Source organism: Pantherophis guttatus, chromosome 7, assembly GCF_059756535.1.
Source record: "Pantherophis guttatus breed Tessera chromosome 7, ASM5975653v1, whole genome shotgun sequence".
In the NCBI taxonomy this organism is placed as follows: domain Eukaryota; kingdom Metazoa; phylum Chordata; class Lepidosauria; order Squamata; family Colubridae; genus Pantherophis; species Pantherophis guttatus.
The window spans coordinates 78,590,251-78,613,700 of NC_142069.1; the positions used below are offsets into that span (position 1 = coordinate 78,590,251).

Below are 23,450 nucleotides of genomic sequence, written 5' to 3' on the forward strand. Positions count from 1 at the left end.
AACTTTTAAAAGCATTTTTTCTACAACCTCTTCGGCTGAAAAAATGCTTTTAAAAGTAAAAAAAAAGCCTCTGATGGTCGCGTGGCTCAGCTGGGATCGTCAGAGGCTTTTAAAAGCATTTTTTCTACAACCTCTTCAGCTGAAGAGGTTGTAGAAAAAAATGCTTTTAAAAGCCTCTGACGATCCCAGCTGAATTGCCTGATCGTTAGAGGCTTTTAAAAGCATTTTTTTCTGCAACCTCTTAAGGTTGTAGAAAAAATGCTTTTAAAAGTAAAAAAAAAAAAGTTGGCCACGCCCACCGTCATATTACCCCTACCAAGCCATGCCCATAAAATAAGCCACGCCCACAGAACCGGTAGTAAAAAAAATTAGAACCCACTCCTACACTCCCCTGAGTGGAGCCATGAGTTCCTGCTATGCTCATATGACTGGGGCTATGTGCACACTCACGTAGCCCAGTTGTGAATAGGCTGCGGCCCGGTAGTGGGCCACGGCCCGCAGGTTCGGGACAGGTCCGTTGCTGTACACAACTTGTGAAGTAAAATGAATCCGTGCCTGGTTTGGTTGGGCCTACTCAATGCAAAGATGCAATTTGTATAATTTTACAAATTTGAGCTATTGGTCTAATGTAGGAGGAGAATACAATAATTTCTTTAAAAAGCCATTTTAAATAAATGCAACTATGTAAATATTTTGTAATAATGTAAATGTAAAAGATGTAAATAAATTAAATGCCATTAGATTATTAGAAAGCTTTATTTCTTATATATATTTATACACACATAAATATGAGAAGATAAAAAAAAGGAAAAATGAGACTTTTTCTCTGCTAGTTGTTGCCAGCTGTAAAGGGTGGTACTCATCTCTATTTCAAGGCCATTGAGCCAGTGCTGTCTGAAGAAGTTTCCACAGTGATGTAGCCAGCATGACATCACAGAAAGCTGTTACCTTCGTATCGAAATGGTACCTATTTTTCTACTCACATTTGCATGCTTTCGAACTGCTAGGTTGGCAGGAACCAGGGCGAGGACAGGAGCTCACCCCATCATGTGGTGCTTTGGTCTCGAACCTGGGCTGCCAGCTTTCAAACCAACATCTTAACCTCTGTGTCACTGCGCCACTGTGGTGCCTGGTGGCGCAGTGGACTAAACTACTGTTAAAGTAGTATTTAGCTGCCAGCTGCCTGCAATTACTGCGAGTCCAATTCTCACCAGACTCAAAGTTGACTCAGCCTTCCATCCTTCCAAGATAGGTAAAATGAGGACCCGGTTTGTGGGGGCAATAAGCTGACTTTGTATAAAATAGAACACCGCTTAGGGGGAGCCAAAAGCCCTACTAAGCAGGTATATACAAGAGTATGAAGGCTATTGCTTAAAAGCATTGTAAGCCACCCTGAGTCTCCGGAGAAGGGCGGCATATAAATCAAACTAATAATAATAATAATATCTTACCAGCTTTCTAATAAGACCATAACATAAAGGATTTGTGCTGGTGCTGAATAACCATCTACTCAAACCCATGCTCCAGAAAAGGATAAAGCTACAATGCATCTTGGTTCTTCTGCTCAATCCTAATTGAGAATTACATCTCTGCATCTCATTCAGCCGTTGGCAGATAGGCCATTAAACAGTTTCCACTTCATATGTTGTTGTTGTTGTTGTTGTTGTTGTTAGTTGCGAAGTCGTGTCAGACCCATCGCAACCCGGTGGACAACGTTCCTCCAGGCATTCCTGTCTACCATCCTCTGGAGTCCATTTAAGCTCACGCCTACTGCTTCAGTGACTCCATCCAGCCACTTCATTCTGTCATTCCATTCTTCTTTTGCCCTCAATCGTTCCCAGCATTAGGCTCTTCTCCAATGAGTCCTTCCTTCTCATTAGGTGGCCAAAGATTTGAGTTTCCTCTTCAGGATCTGGCCTCCTAAAGAGCAGTCAGGGTTGATCTCCTCTAGGACTGACCGGTTGGATCGCCTTGCAGTCCAAGGGACTCGCAGGAGTCTTCTCCAGCACCATATAATTCAAAGACCTCAATTCTTTGACGCTCAGCCTTTCTTATGGTCCAACTTTCACAGCCAGACATTGCAACTGGGAAAACCATATCCTTGACTATACACACTTTTGTTGGCAGGGTGATGTCTCTGCTTTTTAGTATGCTGTCTAGATTTGCCATAGCTTTCCTCCCCAGGAGCAAGCTTCTTTTAATTTCTTGGCTGTACTCCCCATCTCCAGTGATCTCACTTCATCTAGCTAATAATTAATAAAACTCTTCATTAATCCAAATTAGGATTCAGAAGGGTCCCTGCCTTGGAACTACTGGGAACATTTACAATATGAATAGTCATAGTCATGGAAAAACTGTCGCTTGTGGTTTGCAAAATATGTGCCATGTATGTATTCATACCCGTAGAAGACGCTAATTATATATGTAACAAATGCAAACTAATATCAAGAGACTAAGAGCAACTAGGTATGAATGCCACAGAGATGGGAGCACAGGTAGTGTTTTCATTTGTATACCCAACAAAAAGTAGGCAATTAATGAGGGAACACAGAGCTTTTGAAGTAAACCACTGGTTTAGGAGTTGATGCCATCTAGATAATTCTGGATTCCTACAATACCTGCCTGGGGGTCTTCCGGCAGGGGATGGGCTATAAACTAATGCTCAGTGTATGCGGAAGAAACAGTGAACTTGAATCCTACTACACAAAGGCAAGTGATTGCTATCACAGAAACTTGGTAGGATAAAACCCTGAGTGGCGTAGGAGGCTAATGCCTCCTAAGGCAGCATTTAACATCCAGCTGCCTGCAATTACTGCGAGTTCAATTCTCACCAGGCTCAAGGTCGACTCAGCCTTCCATCCTTTCTAAGGTGGGTAAATTGAGGAGCCAGATTGTGGGGGCAATAAGCTGACTTTGTATAAATATACAAAAGGATGAAGGCTATTGCTTAATGCATTGTAAGCCGCCCTGAGTCTCCGGAGAAGGGCGGCATATAAATCAAATTAAAAAAAAAACAAAAAAACATGCCTGGAATGTACAGTACACCTAGAAGGATTTAAAATGTTCAAAAGTAACACACCTAACAAGAGGAGGTGGAGTTGCATTATATATAAGCGATAACTACACCACTACAGAAATGCAAAAAAAAAAAAAAAAAAGGTATAAGGGTGAAAACCTTATGGAATACAATCAGGTTAATGGAAATGGAAAAGGAAGGACATTGCTATAGGTGAAAACCACAAACTACCCAACCAACCAAAGGAAATATAAAAACATCACGTGCTGGCCATGCCCATGCCAGGTTTAGCAAAGGGGGGGGGAGAGAAGTCGCAATACATCACGTGACGCTGCCATGATGACGCGACTTTGACACCCCTGCTCTAGCCCAGAGTTTAGGCAATGCTGTTTTTGTTAAAACAGATTCTCTTGTAATGTGCTATTTTCCTGGCTTTTTTTGAAATGGTACATTTTGCAAAATCAACTTTCATTCCGTTTTCTATGTGCCTTCATTTCAGGAGCCATAATGGAAGTGGTTTCATCCTGGATCCCAGCTATTGGCTTCACAGTCTTGCCTAATATAGGGGGCTTTTTGACAGCCTCAATAGTCAGGAGGGAAATGAAGTGGTACCGATCCTTGAAACTGCCACCCTGGCGTCCACCAAACTGGCTGTTTGGACCTGTGTGGGGAATTTTATATACATCAATGGGGTAAGCATTTTCTTTGTATGGTTAATTACAGGCCAATTTGTCTGTTATGGCGAATCTCTAAAAATTCTGCCCATGTGGTTAACTGATATCAGCCCAGGGAGTAAAAGTAGCCAGCTTTTAACTGAAATTGAGGTCAGTCGAAGCTGTTGCTGTTCATTTAATTACTCAATTAAACAAATTTGTAGGTCAGCCTAGTCGTCACTCTAATCTAGGAGACTCACCAAGGGCTAAATTAACACTCAAGGAGAAAACAAGTAATTACAAGTGACGATACCAAATTCTCACATTGGGGAAGTGTGGCATCCTGAATAGTTTGGAGTCAGATGTTTGTCAACAAATTTTCCTCCCATGTTTTCTTGCCCAGATGCTTAGGAGACTCAAATGACAGGTTGTTTGGGTCACAGCAGTGGTGGGTTGCCCCCGGTTCGCACCAGTTCTATAGAACCGGTAGTAAAATCGGCGGGAGGCCCCGCCCACCAACCAGGGGTGGGTTCTACTTACCTTTACTACCGGTTTGTAATGGGGCCGCGCATGTGCAGAAGCGTTTTGATGACGTCAGGGTCAGTGGGCAGGGGCCTTCCGCCAGTTTTACTACCGGTTCTATAGAACCGGTGCGAACCGGGGGCAACCCACCACTGCCACCGACCCCGACGTCATCAAAACGCTTCTGCGCATGCACAAAAGAGTGCGCGCACGGCCCTGCTGCAAACCAGTACTAAAGGTAAGTAGAACCCACCGCTGGGTCACAGGATGCCTCATCCCAAGAAGGACTCACTTTGAACTTCTTTTCAAAGTGCCAGGCATTTTTGGTTTTAGTTCCCCTTAAAACCTTTTGCATCATTATTGCTTTCTGTTGCCTCTTTATTCCGATTTTAATTTTCAAATTTTAAGGATTGCTACTATGTTTTGTTTCATTTTTTTCCCCACTTCATTTTTGGGTAAGCCCTATCACAGGTCCTTCCTTTAACTCAGATGCAAATTATTTCTTTACTTAAATTATTTCTTTTGAGATAAACTCAGGAGGATTGAAGAATGGAAGTACAGTGTATGAGGGGTGGACTTCAAAAATTTTAAAAGGGGTTCTCTGCCTGGTTGCTGGGTGGGTGTGGCCTAGTCGGCCTCCTGCACCATGGTGGGGGGAGGTGTTTTTTCCTTCCCTGGGCTCTGGAGGCTTTCCTTGAGCCTCCGGGAGGGCGAAAATGGCCTCCCCAGGCTCCGGAGGCCAGAAACAGGTCCATTTCCGGCCTTCCCGAACTTCCGGTAGGCCTATTTTTCACCCTCCCCGAGCCTCCGTGCGTGCCCTGCACTTACCTGCATCCAAAATGGGCCGTGTGGGGACTCCTGGGAGGAGCAGGGAGGGCAGGGCGGGGCAATCCAGGAATGGGATTTGGTGGTTCTCCGAACTGCACAGAATCTTAGCTAGAGGTTCTCCCAAACCCCTGCAAACCCCCAGATGCCCATCCCTGGTTACAACCCAACTCTTGCTGATTTAATGGATATATCCAAGCTGCTTGCTTGGATGTTTTGTGGCAGTCTAGTCTAAAGTCCTGGGATTTCCTGCTATAGTAATCTCCCATTCAAGTATTAACCAAGAACCCCTGAATGCTAGGAGTTTCAAGAAGGGGTTTTTTTTTTTTGTCAATCCTAAAAAATTTAGGGTCTCAAATTGGAACGGAGGAAAGATTTATTAATTTCTTAAAATGGTTGCTTCTGTCTTAGAATGCATCTTCCAGCACCATCTGAAGTGGGGGAGAATCTGAAATAGTGTCATCTAAAAGAGAATTAATTTTATTCTTTTTTAGATAGGATATCTCCCTTTACTGTACTTGTAGAAGATTATTTCCATGTCAACATCTAATAAAGGATTAAATACATGCATCAAGGCCACATTTTAGGGGACATCCTTCCCGGTTCAAAATGCTCTTTCTATTTTTCAGTTTCTATATTTAGCCGAAATTGTAGATTTTTTATTTATTTTTTTTTTGCTTTAATTTATATGCCGCCCTTCTCCGGAGACTCAGGGCGGCTTACAATGCGTTAAGCAATAGCTTTCATACTTTTGTATATTTATACAAAGTCAGCTTATTGCCCCCACAATACGGGTCCTCATTTTACCTACCTTTGAAAGGATGGAAGACTGAGTCAACCTTGAGTCTGGTGAGGTTTGAACTTGCAGTAATTGCAAGCAGCAGATGTTAATAACAGTGCTTTAGTCCACTTAACCAATGCACTTCTCACCCTACCCAAGTTAAACCCTGGCTCAGCTGACAGCTGACAGCATCTAGCTGATTTACAGTATATTCATTTGGAATATATGTCAAAGAGATATTTTCATTTTTTGTCTACAACTCATTAGAAAAATACTGGTACCATATTTCTTCTCCACAATCACAATCTCCAAACTCAATTCTGCTTCCGCCAACCTAGCAGTTCGAAAGCACGTAAAAAGTGCAAGTAGAAAAATAGAGACCACCTTTGGTGGGAAAGTAACAGCGTTCCGTGCGCCTTTGGCGTTTAGTCATGCCGGCCACATGACCATGGAGACGTCTTCGGACAGCGCTGGCTCTTCGGCTTTGAAACGAAGATGAGCACCATCCCCTAGAGTCGGGAATGACTAGCACATATCTGCGAGGGGAACCTTTACCTTTACCTTTATACAGGTAGTCCTTCACTTACAACCACAATTGAGCCCAAAGTTTTTGTTGTTAAACGAAACATTTGTTAAGTGAGTGTTACCCCATTTTGTGACCTTTCTTGCCACAGTTGTTAAGTGAATGACTCCAGTTGATAAGTTATTAACACATCTTCTTAGAAAACTCTTTATTTTTGTTTGCACACTGTTACCCCATAAGGAGAATTCCTTGTAGAAATAGTCAGTGCTCTCATGACGACATTTGCTTAGAGACTGGCATTCATTTAACAACCACTACGTCACTAAACAACAACTGCAAAAAAGTAAAATCAAGCATGGTCACCCATTAACGATTGGCATGATTTAACAATTGTAATTCGAGGCTCAATTCTGGTCATTAGTTGAGGACTATGTCTAAAGGCAATCCCAAAACATCTGGAGCACCATTTGAACAGATCAGCATTGACAAAACTATCAGTCAATTGCAAAAGGCAGCTTTACTTGGAACCGCTTATATCCTGCAACAGCATCTATAATAACACCCATCAAACAGCAATATCTACCTATCACAGGGCGAGTACGGACTCAATAAATGGATGGAAATGTCAAATCCAATCTAAATGTCTGGTTGACTTGACTGTGCAAGCAACAATAATAATAATAATTACTGAAATGTGCACATATGTACGAGGGGAACCTTTACCTTTTTTTTAAAAGACTCACAAGATGTGATGCATAATTAAATATAAGATCTAAATGGATGAATATTCACATATTAAGCTTTTCTTTGTCCTCACTGAGTAAATTGTTTGCATTTTTTTTTTTTTTTGATTTATATGCCGCCCTTCTCCGGAGACTCAGGGCGGCTTACAGTGCATTAAGCAATAGCCTTCATACTTTTGTATATTTATACAAAGTCAGCTTATTGCCCCCACAAACTGGGTCCTCATTTAACCTACCTTAGAAAGGATGGAAGGCTGAGTCAACCTTGAGCCTTGGAGAGATTCGAACCAGCAGTAAATTGCAGGCAGCTGTGTTAATAACAGGGTGCTTTAAACCACTGTAGTACCAAGGCACTTGGGGGTCAAGAGTGACTTTCAGTCTTAAGGCTTCCTTTCCCCTCACCCTGAATGTTCCTGCCCTCCAGGCATGATGCAATCTTCGGCTTAAGATTGAAGGAGAAGGTAAGGTTTTCGTCCAAGTTAAACCCTGGCTCAGCTGACAGCATCTAGCTGACTTAGACTGATCTCAACAATCTTAAGAAGGGCTAGTCTCATATAATATTAGATGGAAAACTACTAAGATAGACTGGGAGGTTGTGGGAAATGAGTTTCATATGGCTGTCTGGACAGGTTTCTGCAAGGACCAGTTGAGTTTGATTTGAGGGTGCCTTTGATCTTAGCTGATCTTGAAAAAATAATCATGCTGGAGCTTAATTAGTAGTTAACTGCAAAATCAAAGGAATTCCGGGGCTTAGATTCCATAGAGAGCCCCAGGAAAGCGCCATGTCCCTGATTAGCGTGGTTATTATGCAAATTGCAAGACTACTGTATACGCAGGAACAGAATTGAGTTTGAAGATTGTGATTGTGGAGAGGAAATACGATACCAGTATTTTTCTAATGAGTTGTAGACAAAAAAATGAAAATATCTCTTTGACTTATATTCCAAATGATTTCAGTATTGTAAATGCACAGATTTAAACTGCAAGTTTGTTGTTGGTCTTAAAAAATCCCCATGCCTGGTTTATTTTCTGACTGTATCTTCCATCCTTATAGATATGGATCTTACTTAGTATGGAGGGACTTGGGAGGTTTCAATGAAAAGTCCTTTGTTCCTCTGGGACTGTACGTGGGGCAATTAGCCTTAAACTGGTCATGGACTCCTACCTTCTTTGGACAACACAGAATAGGACTGGTAAGTTATGTAAATATATGCACACTGTACTTCTCATTTGACTCAGGAGCCTTGAGTTCTGCGGGGGGGGGGGGGGTTCAGGACAAATACAGCATACAGCAATTTATGTGTGCCACAATAACTACTATTTATTGCAGAGCTTGAGAAAACCGAGTTTCATTTATTTATTTATTTATTTATTTATTCAATCAATCATTCATTTATTTATTTATAAATAGATAGATAGATAGATAGATAGATAGATAGATAGATAGATAGATAGATAGATAGATAGATAGAGGGCCTCCTCAGGGTGCTGTCGGCCAGACAATGTCGGCTGGCGATCCCCAGGGGGAGAGCCTTCTCTGTGGCGGCACCTGTCCTCTGGAACGACCTACCCCCAGATATATGCACGAGACCAGACCTCCGGACTTTTCGTCGGGCCCTGAAAACACATCTATTTCATCTAGCCGGGCTGGCCTGACCCCATCCTTGCGGTTTTAAATTTGTAATTGGTTTTAACTGGGTTATTTTAAATTGATGGCCAAAACTATTTAATGTTTTTAAATTGCTTTTAAATTTTATATGGTGTGTTTTTACCGTGGCTGTTCACCGCCCTGAGTCCTGTTGGAGAAGGGCGGTATACAAATTAAATAAATAAATAAATAAATAAATAAATAAATAAATAAACAAACAAACAAACAAACAAACAAACAAACAAACAAACCTACCTACCTACCTACCTACCTACCTACCTACCTACCTTCTGGACCCTCACTCAATTTTTTCAAATGCTACTAATAATGCCAAATATGTTCTGTATACTAAGGAATGGTTATAGCAGTGATGGCGAACCTTTTCGGCACCGAGTGCCCAAACTGGAATGCGCATGCATGCCGGAGCCCCGGAAACTCGAAGACCAGCTGGCCGGTGCATATGTGCATGCCGGCCACCTGGTTTTTGGATTTCTGGCGCACGCATGTGCACTGGCCAGCTGGTCTTCGGGGTTTTTGGGGGTCTGGCACATGCGAAGATCAGCTGGTCAGTGTGCACGTAGACCACAAACCAAAATAGCAGCTGGCCACGGCACATGTGCCCGCAGAGAGGACTGTGAGTGCCACCTCTGGCACATGTGCCATAGGTTCGTCATCACGGGGTTATGGAAAACCCAACTTTTAAAATAAGTTGTCTTGTCTACCATAGTCATGCCTAAACAATCTTTAGGCTTCCCAAAAGTTACAGTCAGCCAACCAGGTAGATTCCACATTCATGCAATATGCAGGTAGGATTTTTTTTTTTTTAAATGTCTTGTCCTGTTTTTCTTAGGGAAAAAACAATAGAACATTTGAACTAGGGTATTTGCTCAAAAAGTGTGCAATAAATGGTCGTGGGCTACTTCGATAAATTAACCCAAGGGACAACCTTGGAAGGTTAAGGTTAAGGTTAAGGTTTATTAAATTTGTATACTGCCCTTCTCCCAAAGGACTCAGGGTGGTGAACAGCCAAAATTAAAATACATACAGTACAAAAATTAAAATAAATTAAAACAGGTTGCTAGCTATAGTATAGCTTTTAGGATTTAGGATCATAAAGGGAACCAGTAAAGGAAAATATTTGTAACTCAGGGTTGAATCGAGGGCAGTGGTGGGATTCAGCCGGTTCGCACCACTTTGGGAGAACCAGTTGTTAATTTTGGAGCAGTTTGGTGAACGGATTGTTGGAAGAAATCATTAGGGCAAAGAACCGGTTATTAAATTATATGAATCCCACCACTGATCGAGGGGTCCTTGGTGCTGAGTTTGGTTGCAGATTTTTTATTACCCAAACTAGGTAACATCATCAGTGCTAGTCCTGATAATGTTACCTGATTTGAGTAATGAAACGTCCACAAGAAAACCACCAAGCTCAGAGAGCACCAAGGATCCCTCATAAGGGGAAGTCTGACATCTGTGGTGAAATGCTATTAGTCAGGTACTTAAAGGAACCTCCATATTCAGAGAATTCCTATTTACATAAAGTAACAAGATATTTTGGTTAGAAATATCAACCATTTGACTGGTAGAAATACAACGTTGACTACCTTGTTTTGGGGAAGGGAGAAGGCTTGAAGGTATTCTTTCCATCTTCAGGATGACCCCAGCCCTCTGGATGTCAGCCTTCTGATAGAAGTGGTTGCATTGGTAACAGCCTTCTGGATGCCACTTAAAACCACTATTATTCCTGTAGGCATTTGTTTGTTGTATGTTATCATTGTTGACCAATAAGAATCACAAAGGGACGTGGTGGCTCAGTGGCTAAGACGCTGAGCTTGTCGATTGAAAGGTCAGACGTTCAGCGGTTTGAATCCCTAGTGCCGCGTAATGGGGTGAGCTCCCGTTACTACCACAGCAGCTGAGACACATGTTGGGACTGCTGTTGAAGAGAAGCAGCTGGGCATGCAGAACTGTGCATTCAGTACAGATTTTGAACCAGCTACACAAATCCTGCAAAGTCCTACAAAAAGCTACAGATCAACCAAGCCTGACATCAATACCTGGGAAGATTTTAGAAAAGATAATCAAGCAACAAATCTGCGAACACCTAGAAGCAAATAAAGTTATAATCGGAAGCCAACATGGCTTCATCGAAAACAGATTGGGCCAAACAAATCTTATTTCATTCTTTGACCCAGTGAATCAGAGAATTAGTGGATCAGAAAAATGCTGTGGACATACTATACTTAGATTTCAGTAAGGCATTTGACAAAGAAGACCACAATCTACTTCTTGGAAAGCTAGAAAAATGTGGGATAGACAGCATCCAGATGGATTTGTAACTGGCTGAGAAACCGTACTCAATATGCAGTTCTTGATCTAAATCCACATGGATGGGGGTGGGCAGTGGGGTACTCCAGGGTTCCGTGTTAGGTTTAGTACTCTTCAATATCTTCATAAATGATTTAGATGAAGGAATAGAAGGGGAACTTATTCAATCTGCAGATGACACTAAGCTAGTAGAAATAGCAAACACCTCAGAAGATAAACTCAAGATCCAGAAGGATCTCGACAGACTTGAACACTGGACCTTAACTAACAAAATGAAATTCAGTGTGCATATAAGGAAGTTTTTGTTGGATGCTTATCCTACGGTTGGGTAGGTAATATATAGAAAACTATGTTCTGTAACTTTAACTGCTACAAAGATGACTAATTGGCTGTGCTAAGCAGACATAAAAGAAGGCAGGAAGTTCATTCACTTCTGCTCCTGCTATTAGAAGGTTGAACTGCTGAAAGGAACTGTGTCTGTGTTACTGAAGAGAACTGGAATTGTAAGCAAACTATGTTTTTGTGTTGAACCGTGATTATTTGAAGAAGTGTTATCTTTGTTTTGAGAAGCCAAGTTTGTTTTACCACAAGTAAAGGCTGTTTATTTTTCTTTAAACGTTCAGAGTCTGTGAGTATCTGTGTGTTTTGCTAAGCAACGTATCTATTCGCTGTCTGGTCCGTTGCACCACTTTGCAGAGGGCAGTTTTACCTTCAACACTTTTTACACTTAGGCAAGAAAAAAAAATTGTACAGGTGCAAACTGGGTGAAACCTGGCTCAATAGTAGTAACTGTGAGAGAGGGATCTTGGGAGTTCTAGTGGACAATCACTTAACTATGAGCCAACAGTGTGCGACAGCAGCCAAAAAAGCCAATGCAATCCTAGACTGCATCAAAAGAGGGAATAGTATCAAGAGTACATGAAGTATCAGTACCAATTTACAAAGTCTTAGTAAAACCATACTTGGAACACTGCATCCAGTTTTGGTAACCACGATATAAAAAAGATGTTGAGACACTGGAAAAGAGTGCAGAGAAGAGCAAGAAGGATGACTGTTCAATTCTTTGGTTGCTTCCAGATTTTACACCCTCTTGCCTCATTGACACATCTTTTGTGGGTCTCTAGGAGCTCAAAGCAGCATAGCCAACACTGCCTTTTCCATTCTTTCCCACAACCATTCTGGGATTGAGTTGAGAGAGAATGAGTGAGTGACCAAAGTCCCCAATTAGCCTCTCTGGGATGAGCCCAAATCCCTCCCTATCATCTCCCACTGGCTTTTACTTGAATTGGCCGCTGTCTCAGCTCCCCTTGTCCCAACTATGTCCATCCATTGGGGAAGCCCGTAGTGATCAGGGTAATGCCACCTGCTAGGAGAGAATGGTGACAAGACAAATATAGCACTGTTCTTTCTTACTTTTAATTCACTACATTTTTATTTTTCTGTTTCAGGCACTGGTCGTTCTAATTCTTACTACAGGAGCAGCAACGGCTACAACAGTGGCTTGGTGTCATGTGAACAAAGCTGCAGCATGTTTGATGTATCCATACATAGCTTGGGTAGCGTTTGCCTCTCTGCTCAATTACCGCATCTGGAGGGATAACCGTGATAAGAAAAACTAGGGAAAGTTTGTTATTTTTAAAAAAGGAGCACAATTAAAGTTCCACCATCATTAACTGGCTGTTATAATTCCACTATCTTATTGTTGTCTTAGTAGTTCATGTTAATAGAGATTTGGGGAATAAAAAAGGGGAAACTGAGTCTGTGTCTGTGCCTGTAATCAAGCTGATAGTAAGTCTGCAGAGGTTTTTATATGAGCAGGTGGTGACCCCCATGGCACTTTGGAGGTGTCTCACTCCCCTTGAGACTGGTTGGCATAGGCAAGTCCAACTGCCACTGGCTTACTTATTGCAAGATGGTTCATAGCAGGGGTGGATTCTACTTACCTTTACTACCAGTTCGCAATGGGGCCGCCCGCCCTCTCCAGGTTTAAGAGGCTCTGGTGGAGGATGAAAATGGACTCCCCTGGCCCTCCGGAGGCCCTCCAGAGGCCGGAAACGGCCCGTTTCCGTACTTCCAGTACTTCCAGGAGGCCCATTTTTTGCCCTCCACAGGCTCTGGAGGCTTTCCTGGAGCCTCCGGGAGGGCGAAAACAGCCTCCCCCAGACCTCCAGAGGCTGGAAACAGCCTGTTTCTGGACTTCCGGTAGGTCCATTTTTCACCTTCCCAGAGCCTCCGTGCGAGCCTGTACTTATCTGGCATCCAAAACAGGCTACATGGAGACTCTTGGGAGTGGGGCAGCATGGGCATGCACGCACATCTCCTACATGTGTGGCAGAGACCTGAAAATCAGCTGCCTGCAGAAATGGCTCGGCGTACCACCTGTGGCACACGTGCCATCAGTTTGCCATCACGGCCCTACAGGAAGTCTGTGAGACGGGTCAGTGCAGGGGTGAAATGCTACTGGTTTGGACCAGTTCGGCTGAACCAGTAGTGATGGCGGCGAGTGGTTCAGAGAACTGGTAGTGACGGCAGCACGAGGCTCTGCCCACTAGCCTGGTTGTCATTACTTCCTGGTTTTAACCAGGAAGTAACCTGTTTTTTACCCTCTGCGCATGCACAGAAGGGTTTGCGCATGCACAGAGGATCACATGTGCACGTGATGTGTGCGTGCACTTCTGAACTCGTAAGGAAGGTAAGTAGATTTCATCCCTGGGTCAGCGGCTTCTCCTTCCTGAAGATGAACTTCAGAAAAGGTAAATGGACTGAAGCGTGACCAGAGGGGAGGGTGTGAGGAGAAGTCCAAGGATGTGTACACAACAATTTGGGAGGCAAAGCACAGAAAATCTCATGGGTCGGGTCTGATTTTCATTGATTGACTAATTGATTACATTTTAGTGCATGTATTAGCTATAAAACAGCATAGTAACTTTACTAAACATAGTGTTATGTTATTGTAACAATGCAAGATTTTGAGTTCAACGGTTTGGACTGATAGGTTAATGAATGTTGCAGGACCGATTTCTGTCCCAAGAGTATTCAAATAAATGTGACAGATTAGCAAACTGGAAAAAGAAAGATAAGAAAGTGGGCAGCAATATTAGATAAAGTCAATACATTTCAGTAATTATTATTATTATTGTTGGTTGCACAGTCAAGTCAACCAGACATTTAGATTGGATTTGACATTTCCATCCATTTATTGAGTCCGTACTCGCCCTGTGATAGGTAGACGTTGCTGTTTGATGGGTATTATTATAGATGCTGTTGCAGGATATAAGCGGCTCCAAGTAAAGCTGCCTTTTGCAATTGACTATGGTTTTGTCAATGCTGATCTGTTCAAATGGTGCTCCAGATGTTTTGGGATTGCACCCAGGGCCTTTAGACATAGTCCTCAACTAATGACCAGAATTGAGCCTCGAATTACAATTGTTAAGTCATGCCAATCGTTAATGGGTGCTCATGCTTGATTTTACTTTTTTGCAGTGGTTGTTTAGTGACATGGTGGTTGTTAAATGAATGCCAGTCTCTAAGCAAATGTCGTCATGAGAGCACTGAATATTTCTACAAGGAATTCTCCTTATAGAGTAACAGTGTGCAAACAAAAATCATGAGTTTTCTAAGGCAATGTAAACAATTCATCTGATTTATCAAAACTACAAAATACAGACGGTTCCATTTTAAGGATCTGAGCTTCATGCTGCATGATTCAAGTGATACATCCAGTCCAGGTTGTTTCGAACACCTAGGAAAGTTAAACGACAACTCTCTCTTTGGTAAAGGTGCCCAATATATGCCAGCTGTCACAAACTGTTCGAAGCCAAGATGTTGGCACAGCTCCTATAGGAGCTCAGTTAAACCCAGACACCAATTATGATAAATTAAACAGGATCTAAACCATCTTCTTCGGAAAGTTATTCCGAGTGGTGAAATGTGTGCCCTGAACAGAAGAAATAATTCTGCATTCAGGTTCTTTTGGGGAAAAAAAAAGATCCTAAAATAATTCCGATTATTTTAAAGGATTTGTGCTTTACCAATTGCAAAGCAGACCAAACATGATAACAGGTCTTTTTTTTAAAACTCCCCAAAATAGTCCTGAAACAACTGTAAAGAACATGAAAAGGACTGGCTCTTACTGGCATTAATTAAAAGCTGATGGGTAGACATGCATATATTTAATATTTCAAAATATTTTTAAAAAAATGATTGGCATGGTAACTGAGCTATGGTTTGAATCTTTCATCCTAATGGAAACATCCCAAAGAAACATCTGTGGTACAAAGAACCACGTCTGGCTTTTCCTACCTCATCTTTGTCTTGAAATTCAAGTGTTGGATGTGACATCAAAGTCAAACTATTCATACTTTGCTGATAATTGTTTATTAAAAAAAATTGAAATATCACTGGTCATACGAGCCAGCTGAAGCTTTTGAAATGATTGTTCCATATTATTATTATTTAAGCAAAGCATCTTAAAGGGAGTAGGTGAGAACATAATCCTGTTGGATAAAATAACGGCTTCAATGACATCAAATGCAGATCAAGAAAGTAAAGCAGGCTGAAAAACGCTATACAGATATACTTCCATAGAAAAAATTAAAAACATGCTAATTATAGCAAAAAGAGAAAAAAGAAAAGAAAAGAAAAGAAAAGAAAAGAAAAGAAAAAAAGAAATCGATTTGCTACTAAATCCGTGATCTTCAACATATATAAAAGCATACTTTGTTTGACAAATTCAGCAGACTGATGCGAATCTGATCAAAAGCAAAACTACTTCTTGCATGTAAATTACGCATACCTTCTATATGACACAAGGGACATTTTGTTCTGACAGATGCTATAGGAAAAAATATTTGCACAAAGCAGCTCATAGAACTGAAATATACCATTCTTCAATACCAAATGATGCTATGTGGACCTAAACAATAGACGTCACATGGCAGTTGTTGGGCTCGTCCAAAAACAGAGTGCAGAAAACATCGTTGAAGAATGATGGATGGTATTTGCATGCTCTCTCACAATCAGGGTTGAAATTCACCTCTAGAATCTGGGGCAGCATATGTTGCTTTCCTGGAAGACAGAGAAGTACAAAAATACCAGGTGAACTATAAAAAAAAAAAGAAGGAAAAGGAAAAGCAAGCAGAAACGGCCCAGTTGCCAGAAGATGAAGCTTTCCTGTGCAATTCACTGAGGAAGGAAGGCCCCCAATTGATTTTCCTCCAGGCCCTCCTCTCCTCTCAGAGCTGCAGAAGGAATCCTTTCCCCTCCATTCCACTTTTCCTAGAACAGAAAATGCCTTTCCCTAAATTGCAATAGCTCACGGGTGTCAAACTCGCTGCATCAGGTTGCCGTCACATGAAGTTTTGCAACTTTTTTCCCATTCGTGGAGCTGGGGTAGGTGTGGCCTGTGCGTGATGCATCCAGGCAGTGTTGTGGTCCGCCAGTGGCCAGCAGAGCTGGCAGCAGACTCGGACATTGAGGAGGTTGGGTAGGAACATGGGCCCCCGGGCCGCCAGTTTGACACCCCTGCAATAGCCCTAATATTTAACACCACAATGGCTACTTCAATGATTCATGTTACAGGTAGTCCTCCACTTACAACAGTTTGTTTAGTGACCATTCAAAGTTACACCGGCACTGAAAAACGTGACTTATGACCGTTTTTCACAGAGATTTTATTTTTATTTTATTTTACTTCAAATTTATATACCATCCTTCTCCCTAGGGACTCAGGGCGGTGTACAGCCAAGTAAAAACACATAAATACATAATACACAATACATAGATTAAGAACAGATTAAAAGGAAATATCTCAATTTGGCCCAAAATTTAAAAAGACAAACGAATTTAAAATCATTTAAAATCATTTAAATGGCCTTTGCAGAATCCCCATGGTCATGTGATCAAAATTCAGACGCTTGGCAACTGGTTCATATTGATGACCCCAAGATCATGTGATCACCTTTTGCGACTTTCTAACAAGCAAAGTCAATGGAGAAGCCAGATTCATTTAACAACTGGGTTAATAATTGATCAACTGGAGTGATTCACTTAACAACTGTGGCAAGAAAGGTCACAAAATGGGGTAACACTCACTTAACAAATGTCTCGTTTAACAACAAAAACTTTGGGCTCAATTGTGGTTGTAAGTGAAGGACTACCTGTATAAAGGTAAAGGTAAAGGTTCCCCTCGCAGATACGTGCTAGTCGTTCCCGACTCTAGGGGGCGGTGCTCATCTCTGTTTCAAAGCCGAAGAGCCAGCGCTGTCCGAAGATGTCTCCGTGGTCATGTGGCCGGCATGACTAAATGCCAAAGGCGCATGGAATGCTTTTACCTTCCCACCAAAGGTGGTCCCTATTTTTCTACTTCATTTTTTACGTGGCAGAAGCTGGGACAAGTAACGGGAGCTCACCCCGTTACACGGCACTAGGGATTTGAACCGCTGAACTGCCAACCTTTCAATCGACAAGCGCAGCTTCTTAGCCACTGAGCCACAACGTCCCTTTTGACTACCTGTATAGGAAGGCTAGTTAAGAAGAAGGAATTTCTCTGACATCTTAGAAAATAGCTGTTAGAAGTGCTTTAAGCTTGAAATACCAACCCAGGGCTCAAATTTGAAACACTTCTACATCCACAGTGCCAGTCATTTGGGGTGCCTAAGAGAAAGGGAGGGCAGTCCCTGCAGTCCCTTTTCAATGCAGCAATGAAGGTCAATGAAAACACTATTCCTGCATGCAATCTTTTACACCCGTTTTAGCTCAGTTTAAAGAAATTCCATTCCAAAAATGTCACACTTTATGAACAAAAGAAAAAAAAAAGAAAGAAAAACTGCCTCTTTTAAAATTAATTTCTTAAGCAACGTGATGCCATTCCAAAAGAAAACTTAAAAGCAGCTTTTTGGCGGAGGGGGCAAAAAAAACCACAGGCCACCGAATCCCATTAAAAAAAAAACAATCACAAAGGGTTTTGTCTCTGTTCCCCGCAGCCCAATCTGCTGCAACAATACTATACTACCTACTAATAACGGGGATAAAACTCCCTCCCAGATGGTTGGGATTCTATTCCAGCTTTATTTTTATATGAGACTTTGCTGAGTTCCAAAACAGTCCCCAAACTGCCTGTGGGTAAAATTAAACAGGCGCTAAGACTCACCGTTACCAGATGATTCCCATTTCAGCATCAGATCAATGGCATAGATAGCTCGTGAGGACGGATAATCACAGATGCCAAGGGGTGCCGGTTTGGCACAAGCTGCTCGGAATAACTCAACAAACGCCTTAAAGATGTCTTCCTAAGGACAACAAGAAATGCAGACGTTGGTGCACCTGGGCACTTTTTCCATTTTTAAAAATCAAGAGCTGTTAAAACGTGACTTTGAGAAAGGATGGATGTCTGCGCGTTGGCTTTTGCAAAAAGGCAAGCTACCAACTTGCCTCCAGAAGTTGTGAATTCTCCAACACTGGAAGTTTTAAAGAAGAGATTGGATAACCAAACGTCTAAAATGGTATAGGGCAGTGATGGCAAACCTTTTTTTCCTCGGTGCCTAAAGCGTGTGCAACAGCGCATGTGCAGACATCCATAATTCAATGTCCCCCACAGGCCCCGCCCCCGTGCATGTGCGCGCTCCCCCCCGTGCTCCACTTGCCCTCCTGCGCATGCACATGCAACCCCCATTTTGGTGCTAGCAGGCCTCCCTAGAGCCTCCTGGGACCAAAAATGGGGCATGGGGGAACGCCACACCCCACACACCCATCCATGCATGTGCGTGCAACTCCCAACCCCCTGCGCATGCGTACGTGACCCCCCAGCCCTGTGCATGTGCGCACGCGCCTCCCAGCAGAGACCCGAAAATGGCCGATAGAAGGCACACGGGCATGCGTCGTGGAGCTGACCTTGGCGTCGGCTCGCATGCCCGCAGAGATGGCTCCGTGTGCCATAGGTTCTCCATCATGGGTATAGGGTTTCCTGCCCACGCAGGGGGTTGGACTAGAAGACCTCCAAGGTCCCTTCAAACTCTATTATTCTATTCTATTCTAACATCCTTGACATGAACTTCTCCTGCAAGATTTCCAGAGAGCTCCAACCAGCAAGACTTCTGCCCATTCAAAGTGGGGATTAGGAGTGCTGGACCCAAAACTTCTGCTAATGCTGAAGTAGAGGGTATTTGAAGCAAGAAACAGCCCATCCTGTGGTTTTTTTAGTATGTGCCCCATTAACCTCCTCTTCTCCCCCCAAATTATTAATAAAGCTGTTTTAGATAAAAAAAATAGTTGTCTTTAAAATAGTACAGACTGTGTAGGGTAGCAATAACATCTCCACTTGGGAAGCCATCGAATCAATGAGATCTTGTACATATGGAGCGAAACTTAATGTGTATTATCACTCCAACTGTACAAACCGAAAGAGTGGATCTATTTTGGGAAATACAGGTGGTCTTTCTTTAATTGACCATTCGTTCAACAACTATTCAAATTTACGATGGCACTGAATTAGTACCCATGGTCCTTGACTTATGACCATTCATTTAGCAACTATTTGATGTTCTGATTGGTCCTTGCGCTTGTGAGCACCACAGGATCCCCATAGTCACATGATCATGATTCAGGAGCTTGGCAACCAAACATGTATTTGAGACAGCTGGAGCATCACAGGATCACATAAACACGTTCCAGCTGACTTTTGACAATTAATTTTTTTTGGAGGACTATGTTTTTCTTCTTGCAGTTTTAAGGTATGGACTTATTTTTTAGCCTTTTTTCTAATTTTGAAGCCTGGGGATCCTTCTTTCTTTAAAGAGTCCTTTTACATTAATTTTTTAAAGGATCTTTTCAATGCTGCATCATTTGGGTCCCTTCTTTTAAAATGGGACTTTTGCTCCCTCTTGTGGTTAAAGTTGAAATAACAATCAAAAGTTAACTTTTGCTTATTTTTTTATTACTTTTACAAATTACAAATTAATTTTTTTTATTCCAATTAGATTTTAAGTGATTTATAACAAATGGTGATTTATAACAAATGGAAGCAAGGTGAGAAAAAAAATTAAATCAAGAGTAACTTACTTCAACAGTTTTCCAAGAATATTCTGAGTACTGCTTCTCAAAAAGTGGAATAAATTCATTATAATGGATCTGCAAATAATAAAAAAAAAAGATTATATATTTTCTTCCTTGCTTTTATTTTAACTTTCTGAGGTAGAATTTCTTCTTTCCCCACTGGCTGTTTTATTAAAATCTGAAAGACCTACAAAGAACTGCCAGCATTTCAAGCAATGAGTCTCATGACTGATTTTGAAATGCTTACCCAAAGTTATTAATTTTGGTGGTTTGTCCAAAGATTAAGGAAAAAAACCTCATCTTAGTCAATCAACCTTTTTTTTCATCATAACATTTGGCTGGCTCATTACAGACCAGCTGCACTGTGCCTCATACAAGTTTTTCTTGGAATGTACACAGTGGTGGAATTCAAATATTTTTTACTACCAGTTCTGTGGGCGTGGCTTGGTGGGCATGGTGTGGCTTGGTGGGTGTGGCAGGGAAGGATACTGCAAAATCTCCATTCTCACCCCACTCCTGGGGAAAGGATATTGCAAAATCTCAATTCCCACCCCACTCTGGCGTCAGCCAGAGGTGGTATTTGCCGGTTCTCCGAACTACATAAAATTTCCGCTACTGGTTCTCCAGAACCTGCTGAATTTCACCCCTGAACATACATTAAAACTTGCTTAATACTCATTTAATACTCATTTACTCAAATATCAATCTATACTGTTATCTTATGAGAAATAATATAAACTACAATTCCTGGAATGATATTTTTTAAAGCTTTGGTAGATATTTTACAAGGTTGTACCTTCTAAGAAATAAAGGCAGCACTATGGATATTTCTAGACAACCTTTTAAATTTAGATGTGCTTGTCTTTAAAAGAGCTGCCCATAAGCAATCCTGATTGATCCAGTCCTACAGCCTCAATCTTCAACATAACATGCATCCTGATATACTAACGTCATCACAGTTTGAAGGTGACTTCTTCTTTTCGTTTATCATTTACTCACTTGCTTTAAAGATACCTCAGGGGCATAATTCATAACAGTAAAATGCTTCTCATAATCGTCTAAATCGTCAAGCGAAAATGGCCTTAAAGAGGGGGGAAATAAACAGGGACACAAAGTTAGTTTATGAAATTCAGAAATCCTGCAAGCTTAATACCACTGTAGAAGATGATGATTACCTATTTGAGAACCGGAGCCAAAACACATCGTAAACATACAGTTTGAGTGGCTTAACTGATCTCAGCAGCACGATATAACGAACATCAAATTTAACCAGTCCCACATCTTCAAGATGAAACAAAACCGGATTTTCAATATATTTAGACACAACCTAAAAGAGCAGAAATCGTTTTAAAAAGATAGAAATAAATTTTGCTTAGAACACAACCAATCTTGGGCATGCAAGGTAGCTTATAATTCTGACCCAACTCTTCAAGACAAGGTAGCGACAATGGATTCTAAAGAAATTTAAAACGTGCCATTTTGAAAGATGAGAAACTTGAAACTCTCTAAGTAGGTAAACTGTGTCAACTTCCCAGAATAATAATAATGGAAAAAAAAACCTAGTAGAATTTAGGAATGTAAAGAGAAAAAAATGAATGGCTACATAATACTGATAGTTCTTGACTTACAACCATTCATTTAGTGACTGTTCAAAGTTTCACACTTATGTCCATTGCAACATCCCCTTGGCCGCGTAATCAAACATTTATTTAGGATGGTTGCAGTGTCCCAGGGTCATGTGATTTCCTTTTGCGACCTTCTGACAAGCAAAATCAATGGGGAAGCCAGATTCACTTAACAACCGTGTTACTAACTTACCAGCTGCAGTGATTCGCTTAACAATTGTGGCAAGAAAAGTTGTAAAATGGGGGACAAAACTGATTTAACAACTGTCTTGCTTAGCAACAGACATTTTGGGTTCAATTGTGGTCATAAGCCAAGGACAGCCTATACTAAAACTCTTTCCTGTAACCTTTAACTAGCTGAAGTGATGCACCTTAGTGCAAAACATTTTCAACCAAGGTTACCTCAGATGGGCTAAGTTACAGAATGCACCCAAAATCTGGTATCCATGACACTCCTGTGTGGAATTTTGCAAATTTTATAAAACATATTATGACGTAAGCATTATCAGTTTATGACATAATACAAAACGTCACAAGAGATCTGCCCCCCTTTTTTGTTGAAAAAAAATGAAAAAACAATTGCTATCAACCTGCCTTCCATTGAGGACCTGTATACTGCATGAGTCAAAAAGGGGGCTGAGAAAATATCTACAGAGCCCTCACATCCTGGACATAAACTGTTTCAACTCCTACCCTCAAAATGACACTATAGGGCAGTGCACACCAGAACAACTAGACACAAGAACAGTTTTTTCCCCAAACACCATCACTCTGCTAAACAAATAATTCCCACAACTCTGTCAAATAATTACTAAGACTGTATTACTATTATTCTTCCCTTCCTTACTAGTATCTATCACTTCCCACTTAATATTATAACCATGTTGCTGGTATCTTTCCAATTATATTGTTTTTATTTGTTTCCTAGTACGATTTGATAGCTTATTAGTAAGCTTGACTATCACTAAGTGTTCTATCTTTTTATTCTTGATATTTTATTCTCCTTATGTACACTGAGAGCATATACACCAAAGACAAATTCCTTGTGTGTCCAATCACACTTGGCCAATAAAAGAATTCTATTCTATTCTATTCTATTCTATTCTATTCTATTCTATTCTATTCTATTCTATTCTATTCTATTCTATTCTATTCTATTCTATGGGTTCTTTAGCAACCTTGAATCCATGGGTGGGCAGTACTGTAACAGAAGTGATGGTTATTAAAAAAAATACCCTTCCTTGCTCTAAGAATGGCAGGGAGTGAATGCTTGTGTAGTTGGAAAAAAAGACAAAACAATGATCCTGTTAGTGTACTGGAAATTTTCAAGAATCTTGTTTGAACTCCTGAACCTTATATACAGACTGGTTCTGGAGTCACTTTAGTTGTGTAGACACCATCAGTGTACTGGTAATAGTTGTATATCTCCAGAAGTGCTATAGAACAGTGGTCTCCAACCTTGGCAACTTTAAGACTTTAAGACTCAATAAACAATGCTGGCTGAGGAATTCTAGGAGTTGAAGTCCACAAGCCTTAAAGCTGCTAAGGTTGGAGACCTCTGCTATAGAAGGCCTGAATCCTGTAATGGATGGGATTAAAAGGCTGAACCTGAACTCAGGAAGGTGGTGTCATTGTTTGCTTCTTCTGGCTACAATCCCCAATGGCGTTTCTCTCAGTTTTTTTGTAGGAAAGGGGTCTAAGAAATGAACTTATTTTTCAGGGAGAATTTTAAATC

General features: G+C 41.3%; 2 protein-coding genes across 4 annotated transcripts in view; one reads left to right on the plus strand and one right to left on the minus strand.

Annotated features, from left to right (window-relative positions):
* The window catches only part of TSPO (translocator protein), a 25,108-nt gene extending 12,312 nt beyond the window's left edge, over positions 1-12,796 (plus strand). For all 3 annotated transcript variants that reach the window (XM_034442035.2, XM_087874277.1, XM_034442034.3), the window contains exons 2-4: positions 3,516-3,708; positions 8,118-8,256; positions 12,488-12,796. In XM_034442035.2, coding sequence (XP_034297926.2) covers positions 3,524-3,708; positions 8,118-8,256; positions 12,488-12,658 — 495 coding nt within the window. In that variant the 5' untranslated portion in view covers positions 3,516-3,523 and the 3' untranslated portion in view covers positions 12,659-12,796. The remainder of the gene's footprint in view (positions 1-3,515; positions 3,709-8,117; positions 8,257-12,487) is intronic.
* Positions 12,797-15,400: 2,604 nt separating this feature from the next.
* The window catches only part of TTLL12 (tubulin tyrosine ligase like 12), a 28,978-nt gene continuing 20,928 nt past the window's right edge, over positions 15,401-23,450 (minus strand). The window contains exons 10-14 of the mRNA XM_087874276.1: positions 21,266-21,417; positions 21,090-21,171; positions 20,097-20,165; positions 18,190-18,328; positions 15,401-16,106 (exon numbers count right to left, since the gene is read on the minus strand). Of these exons, the coding sequence (XP_087730402.1) occupies positions 15,955-16,106; positions 18,190-18,328; positions 20,097-20,165; positions 21,090-21,171; positions 21,266-21,417 (594 nt within the window). The 3' untranslated portion in view covers positions 15,401-15,954. The remainder of the gene's footprint in view (positions 16,107-18,189; positions 18,329-20,096; positions 20,166-21,089; positions 21,172-21,265; positions 21,418-23,450) is intronic.